The sequence below is a fragment of the Crassostrea angulata genome, chromosome 2 (assembly GCF_025612915.1).
Source record: "Crassostrea angulata isolate pt1a10 chromosome 2, ASM2561291v2, whole genome shotgun sequence".
Classification (NCBI taxonomy): Eukaryota; Metazoa; Mollusca; class Bivalvia; order Ostreida; family Ostreidae; genus Magallana; species Magallana angulata.
This window is the reverse complement of record NC_069112.1, coordinates 39,826,933-39,849,581: the sequence shown is the minus strand read 5'-3', so window position 1 is coordinate 39,849,581 and position 22,649 is coordinate 39,826,933. Positions and strand designations below refer to the sequence as shown.

The 22,649-nt window shown below is 33.9% G+C and overlaps 1 protein-coding gene across 1 annotated transcript; it reads right to left on the bottom strand.

Annotated features, from left to right (window-relative positions):
- Positions 1 to 14,351: 14,351 nt before the first annotated feature.
- On the bottom strand, positions 14,352 to 17,224 carry LOC128170802 (uncharacterized). The gene is made up of 6 exons (XM_052836566.1): positions 17,148 to 17,224; positions 16,444 to 16,695; positions 16,262 to 16,342; positions 15,937 to 16,059; positions 15,652 to 15,773; positions 14,352 to 15,560 (listed from the first exon to the last, which is right to left on the bottom strand). Exons 1-6 carry the CDS (start codon positions 17,154 to 17,156, stop codon positions 14,777 to 14,779), a joined length of 1,371 nt encoding a protein of 456 aa, XP_052692526.1. The 5' UTR covers positions 17,157 to 17,224; the 3' UTR covers positions 14,352 to 14,776.
- Positions 17,225 to 22,649: the final 5,425 nt, after the last annotated feature.

Sequence of the window (22,649 nt, the reverse complement as noted above, 5' to 3'; positions counted from 1 at the left end):
ATTCTTATGTAATGGAATTTGCGTTGTGTCGGCAGTTTATTTACAATATGCATGTACACAGTCTTTTATCTTGTTCTCGTGAGAGTGTGAAATGGGAAACCATAATTACAGGGAACTACTGGGACGATTAAAACAATGCATTACTGGTCCGATTTACTGACGCCAAAAAAATCCGTTGAATGAATGTGCAACTAGTCCGAATTTTCTATTCACACACGCCTTGCCGGTAGAGCTCGCTTCGAGCCGGCGCTGCGCACCAGCGAGCTGCGCTCGCTATAAGTAATCGAAGCAATTCTAAAAATTTTATGGATCCAAGCACTATTGATATCGAATTCTAGTCCCATTCAACCAGACGCTCGGCCGTCTCCATTAATCTTTGACAAGCAAAAGAGCCTTTCTGCTTCTCAGAGATTTATGGAGACAGCCGAGCGTTTGGTTGAACGAGGCCATATTAAAATCTGGCGTAGGAATACATGAGACTATAAAAATATATCTTATTTGTTCGTATTACCGGGTATATAAAATCTGACTATTTTCAAAGTGTTTATTGATAAGTTTCCTGAAAAACAATGCTTCAGCATACATCACTTTAAATTTCTCTATTAATTTCAAGAACTAAGTCTTGTCAGCGGTGATGATTTGTGCTTAGGTCCAAACACTGTTTCACTTCTGGTTTGCCAGAGTAACTGCATAGGAGAGTTGATTAAAATCAACCCCCCCCCCAAAAAAAAATATATATATATATATGTATATATATATAATTAACATGGTTTAAGAAATTGTAGAATTTTTTGTCTCTGACTTGCACATGAATTAATTTTTGCTCAATTTGATTAAAATCAGCTGTTTTGATACACTATCGCTCTCAAAAGCGGTAGCATATCACAACGACTGATTTTAATCATATTGAATTTTTGCTGCATATGTATAAAGTACATACTACTTACCTATCTGTATCTGTGTTGGAGATCTCTGAAACATCTATTGGAATTTGAACACTATGTTGATGACTAGGTCCTGGTGTTGATGTCAGACCATGTTTTGCTGTTAAATCAGGAGTTGCCACAACAGCATTGCTTTTCTGTTTAACTGGCAGTTCGGTATCTTTTTCACTCTGATCATACCTTATGAATTAAAGATAATCATTTATATTTCAATAGAACAATAATTTTGTTTCGGACATATTTTTTTTTTTCAGAAGAGAGAAGTGTGAAATTATTACAATAATAAGGAAAAGATATGCCAATGAATAGCATAACAATTATTCATAGTAAATTCTAAATTATAGTAAATAGCTCGTTTGAACAGAGATAGAGGATATCTATGTTGTGTGATTTTATATTTGCTTTATTCAACAAGTTGAAATGGTGTATATATTCGCGAGGCTTATTTATGGTTTGAACAATCAACATGTACTATAGTAAGTTTTGTAAACTATTAACACGAGTCTGACATTTTATTAATTATAGAGCTAAAATAAAACATGTCCTCTTTTTATTTTACATCCTTTGTAAAAAATAATGGTAAATGTACTAATTAAACTTTAGCTGCCGCTGAAAGCATTTGGACACAGGAGTTTGGATTTTTATCAATAAAGCCAAAAAACTTACTTTATTGACTGACCCATGAGCTATGCGTAAGCATTCGCTATGTTTACGCATAGCTCATGGGTCAGTCAATAAAGTAAGTTTTTTGGCTTTATTGATAAAAATTCAAACTCCTGTGATTTGGATAACGTTAGACTACCATCCGAATTTTCTCAGCTCGGGAGCTACAGATCTCCAACCTCAGACAAATTAGTTATCATATTCTACAACAAAATATTACCCTCCATATCTAACTTATGATTTATCATTTTATTTTCAACGAGTTAACTTCGTAAATGCTAAATTTCCAATTTCTTATTTAGTTTTTAGGATTACCCCTTGGGAGGCCCCAACGAAGTAACCAGCATCCGTGAAAAATCTTCCCAATCTCTCTGAAGGTTATTTTTACAAATATATTGGTATAACGACGGACAAATCCATGCCAAATCAAATCGAGAATAATGAAACATTATTTAGGCTAGAACTAATATATTTTATACAATTTCTGACAAGGACTACACCATGTACATACCGATCGAGAAGAACTTTGGCAACTTCACTATGCGTTTGTAGCCGGAGGGTCGTCTTTAATTCATTCCAACGGTTGTACTGTTCACCAACATATACCCTCGACCGGTTTATCAAAGCGTTAGTTTCCTTTTTCTTTCTTTTCCGCCCAGAGTCAGTTAACGTGGGTTTTCTTCCACGACTGGACTTCGGTTTGGCGTCCGCCATCATCATCCGAAATGGCCGAAGTAGGGTCAAACAAAAGGTCATCAGAATATGCAAATGACCAATTGAATTTTTGTCCAGGAAGCATAAATTCAGCGCACATTATTCGAAGCTTATATAATGGGTTTAAACGGAGGAATAAATGAAGACTGTAATATAATATCATTAAATATAAGAAAAATGGATATATGCGAGTCATTTGGAACGTGATTGAATTTTTAACAAAATTACCAACAAAATGACGTTTATTATCCGTTTAAAGACCTAATCACTTCTGGTCCAAGTCCTGTGTTAGCTCATTTTGTCCACCGTAAGGTCACCACACTACATTGTGATGCATCAAAGTATGGTCTTGGCGCTGCCATGATGCAGGAAGGCAAGCCTATAACATTTGCATCTAAGAGTCTCGCCCAGAGTGAAGTGCAATTTCCCCAGATAGAAAAGGAGATACTTACGATCCTCTTTGGTTTCAAACGTTTTCATCAATATATCTATAGTTGAAACAGACCACAGACCGTTAGTACCTATCTTTAAGAAAGCACCTTTTGCAGCCCCACCTAGTCTTCAGAGAATGTCATTACAGTTACAGAGCCATGATCTTGACGTAGACTATATCCCGGGTAAGCAAATACCCGTTGCTGACTCATTGTCACGCAGTTTTGTAGATGACACATTCTCGGGTCTTCCTAAAGATAATGAAGCCCAAATACACTCGGCACTGGCTAACCTCCATATTAGTGATAGAAAACTTAGAAAGATAGAGACAGAATCAGACAATAATAGACAATTTCAGTTGCCTAAACACATCATTCTTAATGGCAGTTGTGGCCAGACTTGTTTTTGTGGGACAACAAGGATTTTTTGATTGTCACTGATTACTACAGACGGCCCTTTGAGATCGTCCAGCTTCATGACACAAAGAGCAAAGCTATAAATTGGAAGCTTAATAGTATTTTTGCTAAGTTACATATTCCCAAAAGGTAGTGTCAGATAATGGCCCTCAATATTTCTCTCATTTTGCTAAAGAGTATGATTTCATTCTTCTTCCCCACGATACGCTCATCCAATGGTTTGGCTGAAAAATCAATACAAATTGCGAAGAGAATATTCGAAAAGGCTGAGCTTGATGGCCGTGACCCCTACTTGGGTAATCTTGAATACCGAACTACACCATCAGAAGTTGGTTATTCCTCGGCAGAACTCCTCCAAGGTACACAACTGCGTTAAATTTTAGTGATCAACTAATTCCCAAGGTTATTGATCATGACAAGGTCAAGGTCATGTTAAACAAAAACCGCAAATACCGAATGCATCATAATGACAAACAAGAAGATAGTGTTAGATTTCAACAAAACGACAAATCCTTGAAGCCAGCTACTGTACTTTCCAATATTGTCAATGCCCCAAACGTTGATACTTACCGTAGGAATAGGCGCTATCTCATGAAAACAAATGAGCAAACTTACACATTTGATCCTAATCTACCTGTAAATTCTGTACGTTATCATTGAGTCAATAGCATTCGGAACCCTGGGAAAGTTATCGTTCTTAGTATTGATGTCGCCGTACAACTAACTTCTATAGCGTCTACTTGGAACGTTTCAAAATATCGTGGTCGCGAGTGACAAATGTTTATTAATTGGATAGATTACGGTTCAGCGTGCTAATTTATATCAGATTTCAGATAGAAGGATATGTGTGGAAGTGAGAAAAATAGATGACACCAAAGGTATAGCGATTTTTGATATAGTTATCGTTTGAATTTCCCAGCTGGTACATCAATGTAAACAAACGGGAGTTGCTTACCTTCTCTCTTTTTATATATAGGGGAAACGAGTGTGAATATGAAATGCCACAGAGTCGTGATATTTCTTTTATTTTTCAACTGGAAACTTATATAAGGGGTTGTTAACGATCAGTAATAAAAGAAAAAAAAATAAAAAAAAATAGAAAAGGGGGGAGGGGGTAGTGCACAGTCCAGTCCACAAGCACCTGGTGTGTGACAATGTACTTGTATGTATTTCTTATCCATGCTTAAATTGTACTGGTGTAACTGTTAACATTACATATAGTATTTGATTTTGTAAATGTTGTATTTTTTGTATTTTGGATGTTTTCAATAGAATGATGTTTATAAATGGAACTTGTATATTTTCTTTAAAACAACTGATTCAACATCATAACAAGCCCAGGGTTTTGACCAATATCTTCAGAAAAACTCGGTAATGAGCCTTGTTTTATGATTGGCTGAGGATGTAAGTACATGTAGCTGATCCAATCGTAACGTTTAATACACAGGCATCATGAATATGTCCGAGTCTAAAGTGTGAACAACAGGTGTGGTCTTTGGTTAAACGTTCAGTGATTTAACAAGTTGACGCAAGTGCTCTTTTGAAGTGCCTCCAAAAAGATGGTCTGAAAAATCGCTTATAAGGTTTGCTTTATTAGGATGGTCAATAAACTGTTTTCTATTCTTTCTCCTTTAATTTTATTTATCCTTCGTGCAACTTGTTGCGAGGGGGGTATATCATCGCTGCTGTGCGTGTGTGTGTATGTATTCAGCTTGGGAGCAAGTTTGAAAAAAAAAATCTTGTACGGATATTTATCAAACTTCGTACACTTATTTAGTATGGTCAAAAGACAAACCCTATTAATTTTCAAGTCAATAAGTTGAGTACTTTTTCACCCCTGCGAATGTGTTCGGAATGTTTTCATTATCGTTGTTAAGTAGGTAAAAAATCCAGAGGTGCCTTAATGAAATTTCACGAGACTTCAACGAGATTTGTTCAGTGTCTTTTTGAGCGGAAGTGTAAGTGTTCGGATAATATTTTCAAAATACAAAGTAATGGTTGTTTTTCTTTGATTTATGTTGTTATGAAAATCTTTTAAGATATTTGTCTTATTTCACCATCTAGCGGTTATTTATATTAAATGATAATATTCAGAACAGAATTATCGTTCGTGTTCAATCACGTGTAGAGTGGTTGTAAATATAAAAATTGTGTTGTTAAATAAAATCATAGCCATGTTTGATGCTTGTGGTGTGCAATATCATGTTTTAAAAAAATAATGGGTGTCTGTTTTGCATAAAAATCTAGTATATCGAGCCATTTTCTGCATAAAATAGTATAGTCTATTTCACTTTTGATGCTAATACTAGGCCAGGCGCAGATCGAAAATTTATCCTACTAAAGCATGTTAATTGTTGGAATAGATAAAAAACTATTTTTTGTATTGTCACATTTATTTCTAGAACACATTTTATCCACGAATTAACGAAGATGAAGTTCAAAATCAATAAACCTCTAGATTTTATATTTGATTACAAAGTGCAAATACTTAGATTCTATGAATTAGACGATAAACACGAAGCATGATTTTTACTGCGAAACTGAAAGGGTCAAATAAAACCACGTGGTCTAAAATTTGAATGACAATAACATTCGCAGGGGTGTTTTTATTATATCGTTAAAATAACACAATTTTAAACAGAAATTTTATGTACGACTTAACAATAACTACTTCCGCTTCACTTATGTGAAACCAAAATGAAAGGAAGCAGTTCAAATCAAAACCCTGATACTTTGTAGATTTAGAAGTAGTTTTGTAGTAATGGAGAGTTAGTAGAATGTGGTCTCCTTCTTTACATAACTATGTATTCCTAAATAATGCACCTACGACACAATAACTCAATATTCTCATGTCGCGAGGGGATGCTCCGCTTAGCCGTGCCCTAGTTATATCTTGTTCCCATAAATTTCACGACGTATACGTTCGTGTTAATAAAACACATTTGGTTTCTTTATATATGTTATCAGGCCATGTTTTATACCGTTTAGTGTATTTAGCCTGATATTTTATTAGATTAAAATGTGAAATTGCCACGGGCGCATGCGATTGATAGCCTCACCGAATCTTCGAGTTTTCGTAATGAAATTTGACACATGTTCAAAGGAGCGGAGTGGAATAACAAAAAAAAAAAAAAAAAAAATTGCGGCCACCGCGCAACACCTATGGCAAGGAGCTCCGGTGATTATCTGACAAACTTTGGGTGAAAGAGACGACTCCACGCTTGCTTGCTTCTTTCAGCGTGTGGGTAAGAAGCAAATACTTAGATCAAGTAGCACAATTATAATTGGTTCGTACGAGCCACTCAGAGTTTTTGGATTTTTCTCTTTCAACGAATGTTTGAAAAAAAATAGACATGGCGGACAACCGAAGTCAGAGTGACAGTGAGTGTGCTCTTGCTATATATGAAGAAATAGCGCAAAATTTGGAAGTTTTGATCGTGTCAAGTTTAAGCAAAAATTGGGTGTTGTATACAGGGATTCTCCTGAGAACATAACACATGTAAGACAATGTCTCTATGAAGTAGCGTTAGATCGTAGACCTGACACACTAAAAGGACCACTAGTTAAACGAAACAATTCGGGCCAATGGAAAGCAATTGACAAACTTTTAGAAAATATATACACGTTAATTCATTATATAGAGGGTAATGTGCAAACTTCAGAGGTAAAAGCAGTGTAATGTTATAGAGACAGAACAAAATCGCTTGGTGAATATAATTTAAGTAATTCTCAAAACAGTTCACAAACGTCAGTCAAACAGTCTACGGACACAACGAAGATGTGCAGTCAAGCCCGATGGCCGATCAAACGGTACACAACCAAACTTACAATAGCCCTTTAAATAGATCCGTTAACCACTCACCAGTGCAACTCGCTCAGTTACCCGTTATCGACATTCCGGAGTTGGCCAATATTGTTCTTGGGTTTCGAGAAGAAATTCTTGACAAACTGAATGAAATGTTCGAAAGGTGCATGTCTCAAAATGAAATATTAAATAGGGAGGTAATTGCACTTCGTACATTAGTGCAACAGAAAGATAAAGACTACTTTGTCTTTAAGAGCAACAAAACAAGCTATTGCCTGATTCCACTATCGGTAATTCCACTCGACCCACTTCTCCGTCTTGTTCATATGCATACGCTGTCAAATCTCCCTCTAGTAATCTCCATGTGGAAGTAAAAGAGGCAAAAGGTAAAAACCAAACAGAAAGAGTCGTGTCATTTCTAGATAAAAACAATCAATATCAAAGTGGAGAAAATCATATCGCAGACAAAATTCGACTCATACGTAATGATCAACACTTAAGTGCAGGTCAGGATCATGCATCTCGGATGAACAATGACAGCGTTCAGAACGAACGCGAATGTGCAAAAACGAGCGAAGTCATTAAAGACAATGAGGACATAAATACGTCTTCCGTGGTGTCAAGTCAGGATCCCGAGTAAGACGCTTACTATTGTCAAGAGTTAACGCAGATGGAGATATTCAATCAATAATTAGTGCAATTAAACAGTACGCAAGGGGCCGCGACGTGTTCATTACGCATATAACAGTTCTTAAACTTTGGAAGCAAAAGTATCCTACATATACACTTCGGGTGAACGTACGAGCCGAGGACTGTGAAAAAGCACTTGAACAGGAATTTTGGCCATCCGGCATCTTAGTTAGACCGTGGTTATCGCAAGCTACACGCGAAAACAATAATCATTCCTACAATGGCTAAACTTTTATCACAGATTATATACACGGTTTTTCTTTATTCAAATCATGTTGCGAATAAAGTCATGGAACGTAAGAGGAATCATGTATGGAACATCGTATCTGTCAGAACTTTTAAATGACACAGATGTTTTTATTGCTGTTGAACACTGGCTTCTACCGGAACAAATCAGTTTTCGAGACCCAATCAACTTCGATTTTAAAGCATATGGCATTTGTGACACAAGCATACCCATTGAGCCGGAAAACAGAACCCGTTCAATAGGATTTGGAAGTGTCGCAATCATGTGGAAAAAGGAACTATCAGTATTTCCAGTCGAACGCGAATGTACCGATCGCGTGATCATTGCCGTTGCTAAATGCAGAAATGTCGATATGCATATAATTGGTGTACTTCTACCGTCAACAAACCAAACAGTGGATGAATTCAGACATACTTTGGAGCATATTGAAAAACTTTACGACACATATAGTGCAAACGGTCCTGTGGTGATACTCGGTGATTTCAATGCCCACTTATCGCATGGATATGGAGATAAAAACCCAGTCAATTCGAACGAACGTAGGGGAGTTCTAGAGCAGTTTTTAGATGAACGCAGGCTAATGTCAGCATAGGTCCAGACTACTCCTACGTAGGTCATAGCGGAGAACAGACATCTCTGATAGATCATGTGGTTATTTCATAGGACAAAGTTGATCTCGTTAAGGAGACAGGCATACTAAAAGATTATTACCTCAACTGCTTCGATCACATTCCGATTTTCTTAAATATCTCATTAGAGGAGGTTCCTAACATCAAATCGGAAATGAACGATAAAGAAATGGGTGTAAACTGGCGTAAAGTGTCTGATGATGATGCTTGTACCTATAGGCATTTGGTTCGTGACTTTACGGATAACATTGTTCTTAATGGTCCTACTGTTGCGGATATCGAGGAGTATATTACTAAACTATCTTATTCCTTGGTGCACGCAGCAGAACTTGCGCTACCAAGGAAGCTTTTTCGACCGTTCCTGAAACCTTACTGGAAGAGTGGAAATTTAAAAGAATTGCACGCTGTTAATAGGCAGAAAAGAAATACTTGGATACTCGATGGTAAACCTAGAGGCATGCAGTATGCGTCATACAGAGATTATAAGCGGGCCGAACGTGAGTTCACAAATGCTCTGAAACGAGCACAATGACAATTCGAATAAGAAGAATTCATTCGACTCAAAGAAACAGCTGAACTGGACTTAGGGCTATTTTATCGCTCTTTAAAAAGACGCAATAAACGTGGACATCAAATGAACTTCGTGTCGATGGTAAAATTGTTCGTGATCCTGATATCATCAGGCACGCCTGGTACGAACATCACAAAAGGCTAGCCCAAATAAAGCAAGACCCCTCATTTAATGTAGAATTTGAGAATGCAATTTGTCATGAAGTCTCCAAAATGCACTCTCTCTCAAGGGGAAACTGATGAAATCAGTAAAACACACATTAACGAAAATGAAGTTGTAGCTGCTCTACAAAAAATGAAGAATGGAAAAGCTCCAGGTTCAATGGAATTGTAACAGAACACATCAAGATCACTCAAGATATCTTACTTATCCATCTAGTAAAATTGTTTAATGCAATTATGGATGCAAAAGAGGAGTTACCATAACACTCTTGAAAGGAGGCAATAAAGACAAACTAGATATGAACAGCTATCGCGACATAACTCTTATATCCATCCTGCAGAAACTCTTTGAAAATATATTGTACACTAGATTGCAGAACTACAGCAGTGAAATAGCATTTCCGCACCCTCTACAGCAAGGGTTTAGACCAGGGTGTGGCAGTATAACGGCAGCGTTTGTCTTATCTGAAACTGTTAATCATTATCTAGAAAGAGACTCGGATGTTTATGTAGCTTTTATAGATAACGAAAAAGCTTTAAACAGTGTGTGGCACGCCAGCTTTTTCTACAAACTGTTTCATATTTGGATAAATGGAAAAGGATGGCGCTTGCTTGTTGACTCATTTCAGAATATGACTTCCTGTATTTTTTACGAGGGGAAAATGTCAAGCAATTATACCATGAGACAAGGAGTTGGACAAGGCAGGGTTCTTTCCTCTTGGTTCTTTCTCTTAATGATAGATGGCCTCATTCTTGGGCTAGATCGTCTCAACATTGGTCCACATATTTGCGATCTACATGTTCCTTGTGTTATTCTCGCCGATGACACATCACTTATCTCAAATACTTAAACTACAATGCAAAGGCAACTAAATGTTGTTGTTGATTATGCGTCAAAATGGCGGTTGAAATATAACCCTTTGAAAAGCTGCATTATATATTTTACGTCCAAACGCAACCGTGGAAAACCTGCCACTGAAAACATATTCCTCTTAAGGAACAAAAACTCGCCTATCGATATCACAGACGAAAACATCTACGCCGGGGTGACAATTACTAACAAACTTTCATGTGTAAGTGCCATTTCGCGTTCATGCTGTAAAGGGCGAAAAATAATGAACTCTCTTATAAACATAGGAGTGCACAAGCATGGCATGAACCCGATCCTGAGCTGCAAAATGTGGAAAACTGTTGTTGCACCAGCAGTCCTTTATGGCTGTGAATTATGGACAGATATATCTAAAAAATCTTTGGAAAACCTTGAAATCTTACAAAGATTTGCTGCACGCAGGATTCAAGGTTTTGATCAGCAATCTCCCTCTGCGTGCACTATTTACTCACTAGGTCTTATCAAAATGGAAAATCTGGTTCAAAAACTTCAACTACTCTTCTGGAATCGGCTCTGCAGATCTAATTACTCATTGTTTTTTAAAAAAGTGTTCATTGCAAGATTGTGTACATACTCGGTAGGCACGCCCCAAAAGAAACGTGGGTTCGTTAATTGTATCTATAGATCCATAAAAAACTATAAAATTGATTACTTCTTTAATGATTATCTCCGTAACAGGGAAACACCTTCAAAGTCAAGTTGGAACCAATACACCGACACTCTTATTCGTATTTCTTCTCAGGACGAATGGAGAGAATCTTTGAAAAGTCGACCAGAACTTAGCCGCTTTGCCGAAGTGCATAAATATATTGAACCTCATCCACTCTGGTCATTGAGCCTTCAGCATCTGCAATACACCTGGAAATTATTTGAATTAATCAACTTTCCTTTTACATATGAAACAGAGGAAGTGTCGTGTAAGCTCTGTAAAAGAAAAGTAAACGATATAGTACAGCATTTTATTCTATACTGTCCTTTCCTATATAAAAGTCGCGAGTATCTTATGCATCTTATAGTAAATTCGTTGACTGTAAATACATATGTCAAGTTGACATACAACTTGGACAGCGTAATAGTTGGTACTATTCTCGGATCGAAGGACGACGACGTCATTCCAGAGGAGGAGTGGACAAGCTATATTCTTTCAGTTTCGGAAGGCATGACAGTGATGATAAAGGACATGCGAACACTCTTGTAACGTTATTTTGTTAAAAATATGTGCGATTCAAGATGAACACTCCCTGATATTTGAACATTGATTGTGTTCTGTATATAAGTAATTTTATATATGTGTTCGTGATAATTTTATGCTTGAAATTTCAGCACTATTTATTGTAAACACATTGCACCAAACACTTGTTTAATGGATTTAATCTCTAACTTATAGAGGAAATAAAGAAAGTTTGTCTGTCTCTCTGATTAGACAAAGTTTAGTTATTTAATCAAAATAAGTTTCAAAATATTTCGTTTTGATAGATCAATTTTGAAAAAAAATATGACTTTTAATTTCCAGAACACAAAGCAATATTGTATTGGTATATTTCAATACAGTGCTGTATGTACTGTAAACCAACTGTTAGCGAACTATTTATTGCCTATATAGTTGCAATATTAACATGGATGTAGATGAAGCTAATTCGCTCAAAAAGATCCCGTGAATCAATTTATATCTTGCAAATAAAGTCGCTGCTAATTGAATACTGTTTACAGTGTTAGATAACAAGAAACTTGTTATATTTGTGTGATGTAATGCGATTATTCGGAAAGGATAAACTGAATTTCGCCAATTTTTAAAATAAAATATAGGATTTAGGAAACATATTTCAAACTATATAGGTATTATGTAGGTAGTTTTATAAAATCATAATGATCTTTTGTTGTTATGATGTTTGGAGAATATATTAAAAAATTGAAATTGTGAAGTATGTGAGTTTTTTTAAAGCATACAATCAAACTGAATGTTGTTTAATAAGTTTCTTTTTATGAAATGTTTTTTTTTTATCCAAATGAATATCAATTGTATTATATATAAATATTAAGACTCTTTTGTAACTTTGAAGGATATCTTTGAATGATGAAGATGAACAACACTCTAACAGTATTTAACTCTTAAAATTGATTTGTAAATTTCATAACTTGGAATTATCTCTGCCTGAGGATGGGTTGTGCTAAGTTTGGTGGAAATTGGCCTACTAGTTCATGAGAAGATATTGAAAATGTGAAAAGTTTACGGGCAGACAGACGGACGACAGACAAAATGTGATCAGAAAGTCTCACGTTAGCTATCAGCTGAAGTGAGGTTAAAGAGTATTTTTAGTGTTCAACGACCTCTTTTGACAATTTTTGGAAGGGTGCATCATAAATTACATGCACTGAGCACTGCATTTATAACTGCCCGATAACCGGCCTGCAAACTATGTGGAGATAAATTAAGCTTTTTTAAGGCGATATTGATGTTTTAATTAAATAAATTATTGTATCAATGAACACATTAACATCAGTAATTTATATGTGCATATATTCAATAGGGTGGATATGAAGAAAGTAGCTAAGAAAACCACAACATAATTATAGCTCATGTTGTAATTGTAAATAATATAAAACTATTTGATTCGTTTATCAATTATATAAAATTATATCTAATATCGTCGAGAAAATTCAGATTGAGTATGTTTGCCTATTTCCAATCTGTATGCATTCTTTTAGCATTATTTGCATTATTTTTATTTCATAATTATACATATTGTAAATGTTTATTTGCCTTTAGTCCCATTGTAAAGTATATCTGGTGGGAAACTGTATCAAACATTAATTAAGTCTGTTCAACTTTAACCGGGAAATCCCATTAGTTTCTTTTATAATTTAATAAAAAGCCCAATTTCGACTTTATATACTGTTATAGAAGAGGAGGTAATCCAAAGCTAGGCTCGAACTCTCGAGACCGTTCAGTAAAAATACCAACGCTGTACCGACTCATCTAAAAGGGTTAACCAACTAGCTAGTGCTAGTAGGAGTGTGGTTGTACTGGGTTTATTATATACATATCAATACAATGTCAATCATAAATAAAATGTAATATAATCCGCTGTAAAATAATGTTCAAGCAGATTTTCAATTTTTAGATTTAGAGAATTTTATTTAGAATTCTACTTGATTTTGAATTGTGATTTTTAATTTTTTGAGCTTAGAACTTTATTTAGGATTTTTTTTTTGGATGTGAAATAAAAGATTTTGATTCATATTTTGAATAAGAGATCTTTGATTTTGGTTGCTTTTTATTGGTGTTGTAATTTTGACTATACGATCACGCTTGCTAATAAACTGCTTGGTAACCAACAATTGGACTTGGTGATTCCTAAGTTTGAGATGAGCCTAAAGTAGATCAAGAGGACCTAAGGCTTGTATTATTTATTTATTATTGTTCATATATAAATATGTATTGCTATTGTAAGTGAATGTATAAATAGACGTACGGAGGTCCGTTATGTGGAGAATCAGATAGAAGTTATTAATTAACGAATGTCACCAGAGGTACAGTACCGATCAGACCTAACCTAACAGAAAGTAAACCCCAACTAAACCCTGGGTTTACTTTCTGGGTTTACTCCGGGTTTATTAGAATGGATCTAGAGTAAACCCAGAGTGGACACAGAGAGTAAACCCAGTCACAAGTATACCCCTGAAAACAGACTCTAACTGTGTATTCGGAATATACAAGGATCAGGAATTACAGGCAGTAGGATTGTCAGATATAAGACGGATCTGCTTCACACTTCAGTGCGAACAGTTGACCTCAAAAGCAATTTCCAAGTAAACCCAAGGTAAACCCCGAGTGGACCCAAATTTTCAAAAAGTAAACCAAAAGTAAACCCCGGGTTTAGTTGGGGATTAATCTGGTGTTAGGTTGGGTCTGATCGGTACTGTAATTCATACACTGGTAGTAAAATATTTTGAAGTGACTAGCGTCAAGGCAATTCTTACGATAAATTATTTATTGCTCTGAGTTTTAAAATTTGTTTTAAAAAGGTAATTCTTCTATTTATTGAAAATAGAATTGAAGTTTTTTTTTTACGTAATTGAATTCACATACAGTACATTCTACGCAAAAATTCAGATGAATTCATATCCCTTATATATCATTAAATTTGAAGTGTTTTAAGTGTCAAATTTCCAAATCAATGTTAACGATACATAGTTGTTAGACTTTATTTGCATAGACTAGCATCAATATACATTTCGAAAAAAATCATAAAACATTAATTAGTACATCGAAGTTAAATATACATGAAAAGAAAAAGGGAAACAATTTATTTAGATATTTTAATCATTCCTCAGTCGTCAATATTCCCAAGAATAGGATGTGTATCTTATGTAAAATGCGAGTACTATATCAAATAATTGATAAATTGAAAAGTTTGGGAATAAATCTATAAAAAAACATGCACCATAAAAATATTGAAGTTATAAACACACAAAAAAGTTAAAACACCTTATTTCCAGCCGTTCGGAATTATATACTCTCAAGTTCTTCTTCAAACAATAAGCCAGTGCAACTGACAAATCGTACTTGATTGATGACCGAGTGCTGATTTTATTGAGTACTTCCATCGCGTGATTAAAAGTTTGTGTCTATTTTGTAAATACCAATGTCATCTAAGAATTTTTTAACCTTTTCGCGCACATGCGTTGGTATCGGGACTGATGAAGGACCACGGGCGAACTTTTGCATTCGATCATAAAAATGTTTGTTCAGTCTGTAATTTCCCTTATGCTTATGAAGTGCGCCACTTTTTCTGGCCAAATCATTATCTAATAGACGCCAAAACAGACCTTTAATAACTTTGGGAAAGTTGGTGTCATCGTCACTCCATATCGGCAAATCTCTTAATATTTCCTGTTCACATGTTGATAACAAGCTGACATCTGTACCTACGTCGTATTTTCTCTCTATGCTTGAAAGAACAATATTTTGTATTTTTTCTCTTATACGCCCTGCTTTTCTTGCAAATAATTTATGAGGGTGGCCTCGAGTTTTGTTAAGAAATCTAAGTTTACTTGTGGTAACAAGTAATTCAGCTTCATCTGATTCGACTTCTTCAAGAATTTCATCTAAATTAGAATCAATGTATTCCTTCTTCAACTGCTGAATGATTTCGGACATTTTTTGAGCAATCTCAACATCAACAATTTGTAAGGCTATCCGTTCGTCACTGTCTTTTTCAAAGTCCTGCAATTTTGTGTTTGTAGTGCATGTGTTTTCAATTGAATGTAGTATCTCCATAACGTGTCCATTGATTCGATCTTTTCTCTGTGTGTAGACGGTTCTATCAATATGCAGCTTCACGGACTCAAGAACTCTTTCTTTAAACTTTTGGTTTAATCCAGAGTTTTCAATAAGTCTAAAAACGGAATTGGTTAAACATTTGGATAAAATTTTCAATTAATTATCATACATGTCACACATATAAATTTATATGAAAACAAATTTACCGTTTCTGTTCCCTGTATACTTCTGGAATCAGAGCTATGACCTGGCCAGCTGCTACGGACACCATTTTGTCAGTTAATGGGCGTTCCTCCCAAAATCTACTACTTTCCACAGCACATATTTTCTACAGAAAAATAACTATATTATTGCTCTAATGGACACATTCTATCGGAATCTTTAGTAAAATATTATAAAGAAATTTCTAAATTTAAAAAAAAAAAAAATCTTTATATACATTATTATAATTTTTACGCATTTTTAATGTAAAAAAAATGTTAAAAAAATACCATGATTTCTTCTTCGTCTTTAGACACTTTGTCAGTGGATGAATAAACTCGACAAACATTGCGCAGCAATAATGGTGGGAAGAGTTTACGATCTTTTTGTTCTTCTAATATAATATATGCAACCTATTTGTAAATAGAAACAGTTTTCGAGAACTAAAAAATATGGACATAAATGGACCCACATTTCTTAAAACCACTTTGTACAATAGTTAGCATTGCGTGAAAGCAATGCGAATAGTATAAATTTATGTTTTGACATTTAAATATTTTATATTTTTATTGAAAAATTTGTTATTACATAGCACTTAACTCATTCATCTAATACCTGTATATCAAAGACGTTCTGCAGAGTAATTTGAAAATAGTGGTTCAGGGCCCCACTATCCTTCGAACACTTAAACATCACCTACATAACAAGTTTAAGTGCAAATTGAAAATCCGATAACACAGTTTTTTTTAAATCTGATTTTTCAATAGAAGTATACACAGACATACAAAATTACAAACCTTCTCAATTTTTTCAGATTCTAACAAAGCTCTCAGCGAACCTTTTAAAAGAAGATCCTTATTTTCATGTATATCAAACAGATAAACATCTCCTTTGGAAGTCCCAATCTGTAAAAGGGTCAACCTGAGGTGAGGCCCACGATAGACCCCTTGACAGTCTACGGCCAGCACTGTTTCCTCATATAAGAGAGAAACTATTTTTTCACATTTTCGTACGCTTGTGACCAAAGTCGTTTTTCCTGCTTCTGCAAACTATCAAAGCAAAACAAATCTAAAGTTGTTTTAATTTCCACCAGATCAAACAAATAGTATTATATAAGTGTATTATTAAAAACTCAAAACACGAATAGAATTAAACACATGTTTACTTGAAAAGATAATGTACAATTATTATCGCATTAATTGCAGCAATTTTCAATTATTGACTGCGTCCGTTAAAATGAGGAAAGTGCAAATACGATGGAGATAACTGAATTAAAAAAAAAAAATTACAAGTATACGTTATAGTTTCTAAATAAGAAACCATATACGAGCAGGTAATCGTAGATCTTACCTGTAACTACCTCGCAAGTACCTACCTATTTGCTAACCCTCTGTATTGATACATCAATCGTATAAGATCTGTTTCAGAACCGAACCTTTTTTACTCATATAAACTAATATCAAGACTATAAAGTGCAGTTGAAACTTAATACTATTCTTACCTCAGCCATAAGGAAATCAGTAATGATTACTGATTTTAAGTGCGTACCCTTATAAACTCGTCCCGAGTTTGCGTGATGCATTGTCTATACTGAAATCGAAACAAACAAAATGGGGTTTCTTGGTACTATGTTTCACTTTCTAAATAGAAGAGATTTTTAAAAGCGTGTATGCCAAATTCAAACTAACACACCGTTTCAATTTCGTTTTATTTCAAATTTTGAATGAACACTATGCTAACTGTATAGTGCAGAAAAAATGGTCACCGATGTGTTTTAACTACTCTAAATCTGAACCCAATTGTTGATTATGGTATCTTAAATATAGTTGTGAAAAGTAAGAGGAGAGAGGGAAGTCGATATAAAGAAAGACTTGTAGAATGATGGTCTAAGCAGTGCTAGCACCACACATCCAACTTCAGTAATTTCTAAATAAGACCTAAAAAAATTTCGCTATTGTTTGATACTGTTTTTAGCATTCTTTAATCAATTAAAGACAATTGGGTTTTTCAAATTTAAGTATTGGTATCTAACTTATATAAATTTGAATAGTTACCAAGTCTTTTATCTATGAATAGCGGACTAACTATACATATAACAACCCTGATAACATGTTTACGATAGGAGACAACCTGTCTGTGTTTTTGTTGTTTTTTTAAAAACCATTTTTACAAAAGTCAATATATAAAGCCAAGTTCAAGGAATTTTTTTTATCATATTGACTTGGTCGTTGTACATGTATTTGATAACAGTAAGCTTATGTTGATAAGAGTTATGGCCATTGGAGAGAGCTACACGATTGCAGCTAATTTAAGCACCATTATTTGTTATTGTAATGCGGAAAAGAGCATGCATGTATTAATTTTAAAAAAAACCAAAAAAACTTACGGTTTTCAACTAGATTTAAAAAGTCAAATTTAGTGGGTTTTTTTAGAATATATATTTTGAAGAAGTATAGTCATTTGGCATATTTATGGGTTCCGATTTCAAACTTCTAATCCAAAGAATCACTTTGCACAAAACAATGTATACCTTGTACATGTATATTTTGATTTATTTTGACAAATGTGATATGTACATGTTGGCTTGCCCATTATGAATCAATAATTGTGGATGAAAACAGGCCATTTGTTGTTTGTAAGAGAAACAATTACTGTATTGATATATACTTTATGAAATACTCCCACACTAAACAACCAACAATACGAAATCTTACGAAGTCAAGGTATCCATAAATTTCGATTTGATATGTTCCCATGTAATTTACTAAAGAAACAAAAGTTCCTTTGTTTAATATTATTAATCACGTTTCTAAAGAGTAGATATATGTTATGATTATTAAGAAACATATCCACATTTATCAAAGTTATTAAAATTGTGAAATGGACATTTTGTATTTACAACCACCAAATAGTTTAAATAATGGATCTAAAAGCCAGTATGTTATCGACATCTTCCTTTCCTAAAATAGATTATCAGTAAATGTTATGCGCTTAAGCTATTTTATACCAAGCTAAATGATTATCTGTATTGATTATTTACACACATTATATTATAAAGTTAGTTAGGATGCAGTGTGTGTTGCGAATCTAAGAATTTTTCTTGTCTGTAGTGTAACAATACGGTGGTTATATCGGAGAAATGCATGCGGGGGAGGGAGGGGGGGTGAAGGGAGGGCGGTTGTTTTACTATGTGTTTTATTAATTCTAAATTTTCTAAAAGGTGAGGGTTAAGGCGCAGAAGCATGTATTACTATCTAAACGAAAGAATCGTCAATACAATCATAGGTACATGTAAGCTTGGTAGAGTTGTTTATTATGCCGAATATACATCAGTAAAAAACCCATAAAACTTCAAAATTTGGTTGTGTAAATTACATGTGTTGTTTTGTTTTACATTTTAATCACACATGTACCTCTCTAAAGATGTTATCGTGTACTGCAAATATATATGTACTGATACAATGTAACACCACCAAACACAATCAGCTGAATAAAATGAAGTAAGGGGTGGGGGGAAGGGGCTACAAGGAGATGCATTTTACAAAATAAGCACTGTGTCGCCATATACACTGTACACATACAACACCAAATAAAGAAACGGTTTGTTATGTGGGGAATGTAAAGACGTTGGCGCCAAAGGCAGCTTTCACACATTTTCATTGTCAATTTTATCACCTCTCAAAATTGTCCCATTTTACTGTTATCTTTTGTTTACATGTTAGGCAAATTAACTCAACATTTATCGTTGATTTATCTTTCTTAAAAGTGTACTAAATTGCGATAAAAGTATATGCAGTAAGTTTTATTTATAGCCAACTCTCTGTTAGTATATATTATCTCTCTCTCTCTCTCTCTCTCTCTCTCTCTCTCTCTCTCTCTCTCTCTCTCTCCCTCCCTCTCTCTCTCTCTCTCTGGCAAAATTGTTTTGCCATTACACTTTTTTTTAAAAATTAAAACGCCAAAAACAATTTTCTAAATTGTATCTATACATATTTTATTATCACGACAGTTAACCTTATCTTTGGAATATATTTTTTTAAGGGAGCGGGGGTTCCGCTACCCATGTCTCATCATAATCAAAATCTGAAAGCTGTTTGTCTTATTGATAATTAAGGTATTTAATAAATATATAGAGATCAAGTCTTCCAAAAATATCACTCGTTGTGGCCTTCATCTCAACATTCAGGTACATTGACGACGTATTCTAAATTAACAATCGTTATTTCCATATTTTGTCGACTTGATATATCCTAGTTAACTTGAAATAAAAATGTCATATAGTATGCGTCATCTGTTCCATATTTGGATATTTTTTTCTGGAAATGGACATTAAGGATGACGTTAACTCAGAATAAAAAACAATCCACTGATGATAATGAAACGCAATCTACTGTATGTTATAGACATTTGATTGTAGTGTTATTTTTCTCTTTCAAAAAGGAAGATCAATGACCTACTTTTGATTAAATGGCCATTGAATAAATTTTGAAAAATCAAGGAAAACCTCATAAAATTTTACATTACGACTGAAATTTTCTTAATAATGAAATTATTAAAATAATTAAACACTTTAAAAAAAGAAATACAGTTTATGAATGGTAGTTGCACTCAATAAATACAAAGCATTAACCATTAATCTATAAATGTTGAAAATATTTCAGTCCGAATTCCCTCTAACAGTTTTCAAATTCCTACCCATTTTTGATCCAATTTTACAAAAAATTGAATGGTTGTAATAAAAAACCGTTTATAGTATCAAACTAATTATATTGACCTTATTTTGTTGGCATATAATTTATATGAGGTCAATGATCAAAATTTGAGATACATGTATGTTGTCTTTTATCGTTTTTAGCATTTTTCAATATTTTTGCAATTCGTGGCATGTAATTATTTTAATAAATAAGTGAGTTAAAACCAAAAGAAAATATGCAAAATGTTTTAGACTACAATATAAAATCTTAACTTTTAATATTCGAGTACTGCCAAAAAGGTGTTAATTAGGAAAACAAAATCTTTAAATTTTAGTCCGAATTTCCTCTGTTTCGCTAATAGTTTATTTGTCTATTTTTGTTTGAGCCTAATTCCATAATCGTGTTGAAATATCGAATGTTATGTCAATAATAATTCATTTCATAAATACTTTCGGTGTTTAGAACAAATTTTACTCACACTGGATGAAATATCTGGTTTCAGCGCTGCGGAAACCCTTTGGAAACTCTGCGGAAACTTAAGGTTACTTTAAGTTTCCGACAGGTTTCAGCACGGAAACTTGAAGTTTCATTAAGTTTCCGCAGTGCTGAAACTTAGGCTGTCCATGAATCCAAATAGTTTCCGCAACGGAAACTTACTGAAACTTGAAGTTTCTGCTTAGTTTCAATCTCCATATACGTTTGGGATACATATTGTTTACAAATGGTTTCCGCGACGGAAACTTACTGAAACTTGAAGTTTCTGCATAGTTTCAACCTCCATATACAATTGGGATACATATTGTTTACAAAGGGTTTCCGCGACTGAAACTTACTGAAACTTTTTATATTTTTGCTTTCACAAAAGCTGAGCAAGGTTTCTACTTTATGTAAAAACAAAACAATTTCAAACAGTTCCAAATTTATTTTGTTCAAAAAACTGAAATTGTTTCCAATAATAAATAAAATACAGCCAAGATACAATAATGGAGAAACATCTATATGGCAATTCCCTTATTAGGGACTCTTATTTAAAAAATGATAAAATTGCACAAGAAAAAAAAAATCCCATAGAAATCTTTACATTTGTATTTTTTTTCATCTCGATTAAATGCCTATCAAATCTCCCTTTAAAAATGCAACAAAGATCTTATTTTTTAAAAAATATGAATGCAATTTACAAAATAACTGCATGTACGTGAATAAACAAAGAAAACTTCACTGTTACATGAACATGATACACTTCTCTCAATTTGTTTTGAACTACAATGAATATGTACACCATAAAATATTTTTGAAAAGTCTAAAGTATCCATCTTTAGTAAAAAAAAAAAAAAATACACTACAAGATAGTAGTTGACTATAGAGGTATGACCGAGATTTGATTTGAATATTATGTCAATAAATTCCAAAATGAGGTCAAAGTGACCCACTTACAAGTTGGAATAAACCTTTTCTTTGTTAGTAATATAATCTAATGGTTTACAATAGAACAGGATTTGATATCATTTATTTGATAATCCATTAAGTCCAAAGTGAACTTCTCATTTCCACCCATGATGTACCAACTGATCAGATTTTAATATCATAAGCCTGTCAGTATATTAATAGATGACCCAGAGGGAGATATGAAAAGCTTGTTGGCCAAGAAAAAGCTAACAATGGAGCAGTCTGTCAAATCATGTGCAAAAATATTATGTACACATTTAATTAATTATGCTGATTGCAACACACTTCATTCCTGATGAATATTCTTCTTTACACACAGTTTACCTTCCTACATTTCACTACTTTACCTACATTAATATTTTTAAATACAAGACATGAAATAAAATATACATTGTTTATATATGTCAAGTATTACTACATGTACATGTACTTGCTTTTTGTAGCATGAATGTATAAACTACAAAGTATCACACAGATCATTCACCTTACAATTCTCATCAATACCAGCATTTTACTTATGATATAAAATCACACATGTACCTCTCTAAACATGTTATCGTGTAGTGCAAATATATCTGTACTGATAACACCACAAAACACAATTAGCTGGGTAAAATGAAGTAAGGGGGATAGCTACAAGGAGATGCGTAGTAAAATATAAGCACTGTGTCGCAAAATACACTGTACACATACAACACCAAATAAAGAAACGGTTTGTTATGTGGAGAATGTAAAGACGTTGGCGCCAAAGGCAGCTTTCACACATTTTCATTGTCAATTTTATCACCTCTCAAAATTGTCCCATTTTACTGTTATCTTTTGTTTACATGTTATGCAAATTAACTCAACATTTATCGTTGATT

Bases quoted from the DNA above. Each gene is read 5' to 3' on its own strand.
- LOC128170802 (XM_052836566.1), bottom strand. The intron at 16,060-16,261 runs GTATTAGATGAA...ATTTACAAATAG, and splicing joins AGAACGTCTTTGATATACAG to GTTGCATATATTATATTAGA. The intron at 15,561-15,651 runs GTAAATTTGTTT...TTCCGTTTTTAG, and splicing joins GTATACAGGGAACAGAAACG to ACTTATTGAAAACTCTGGAT.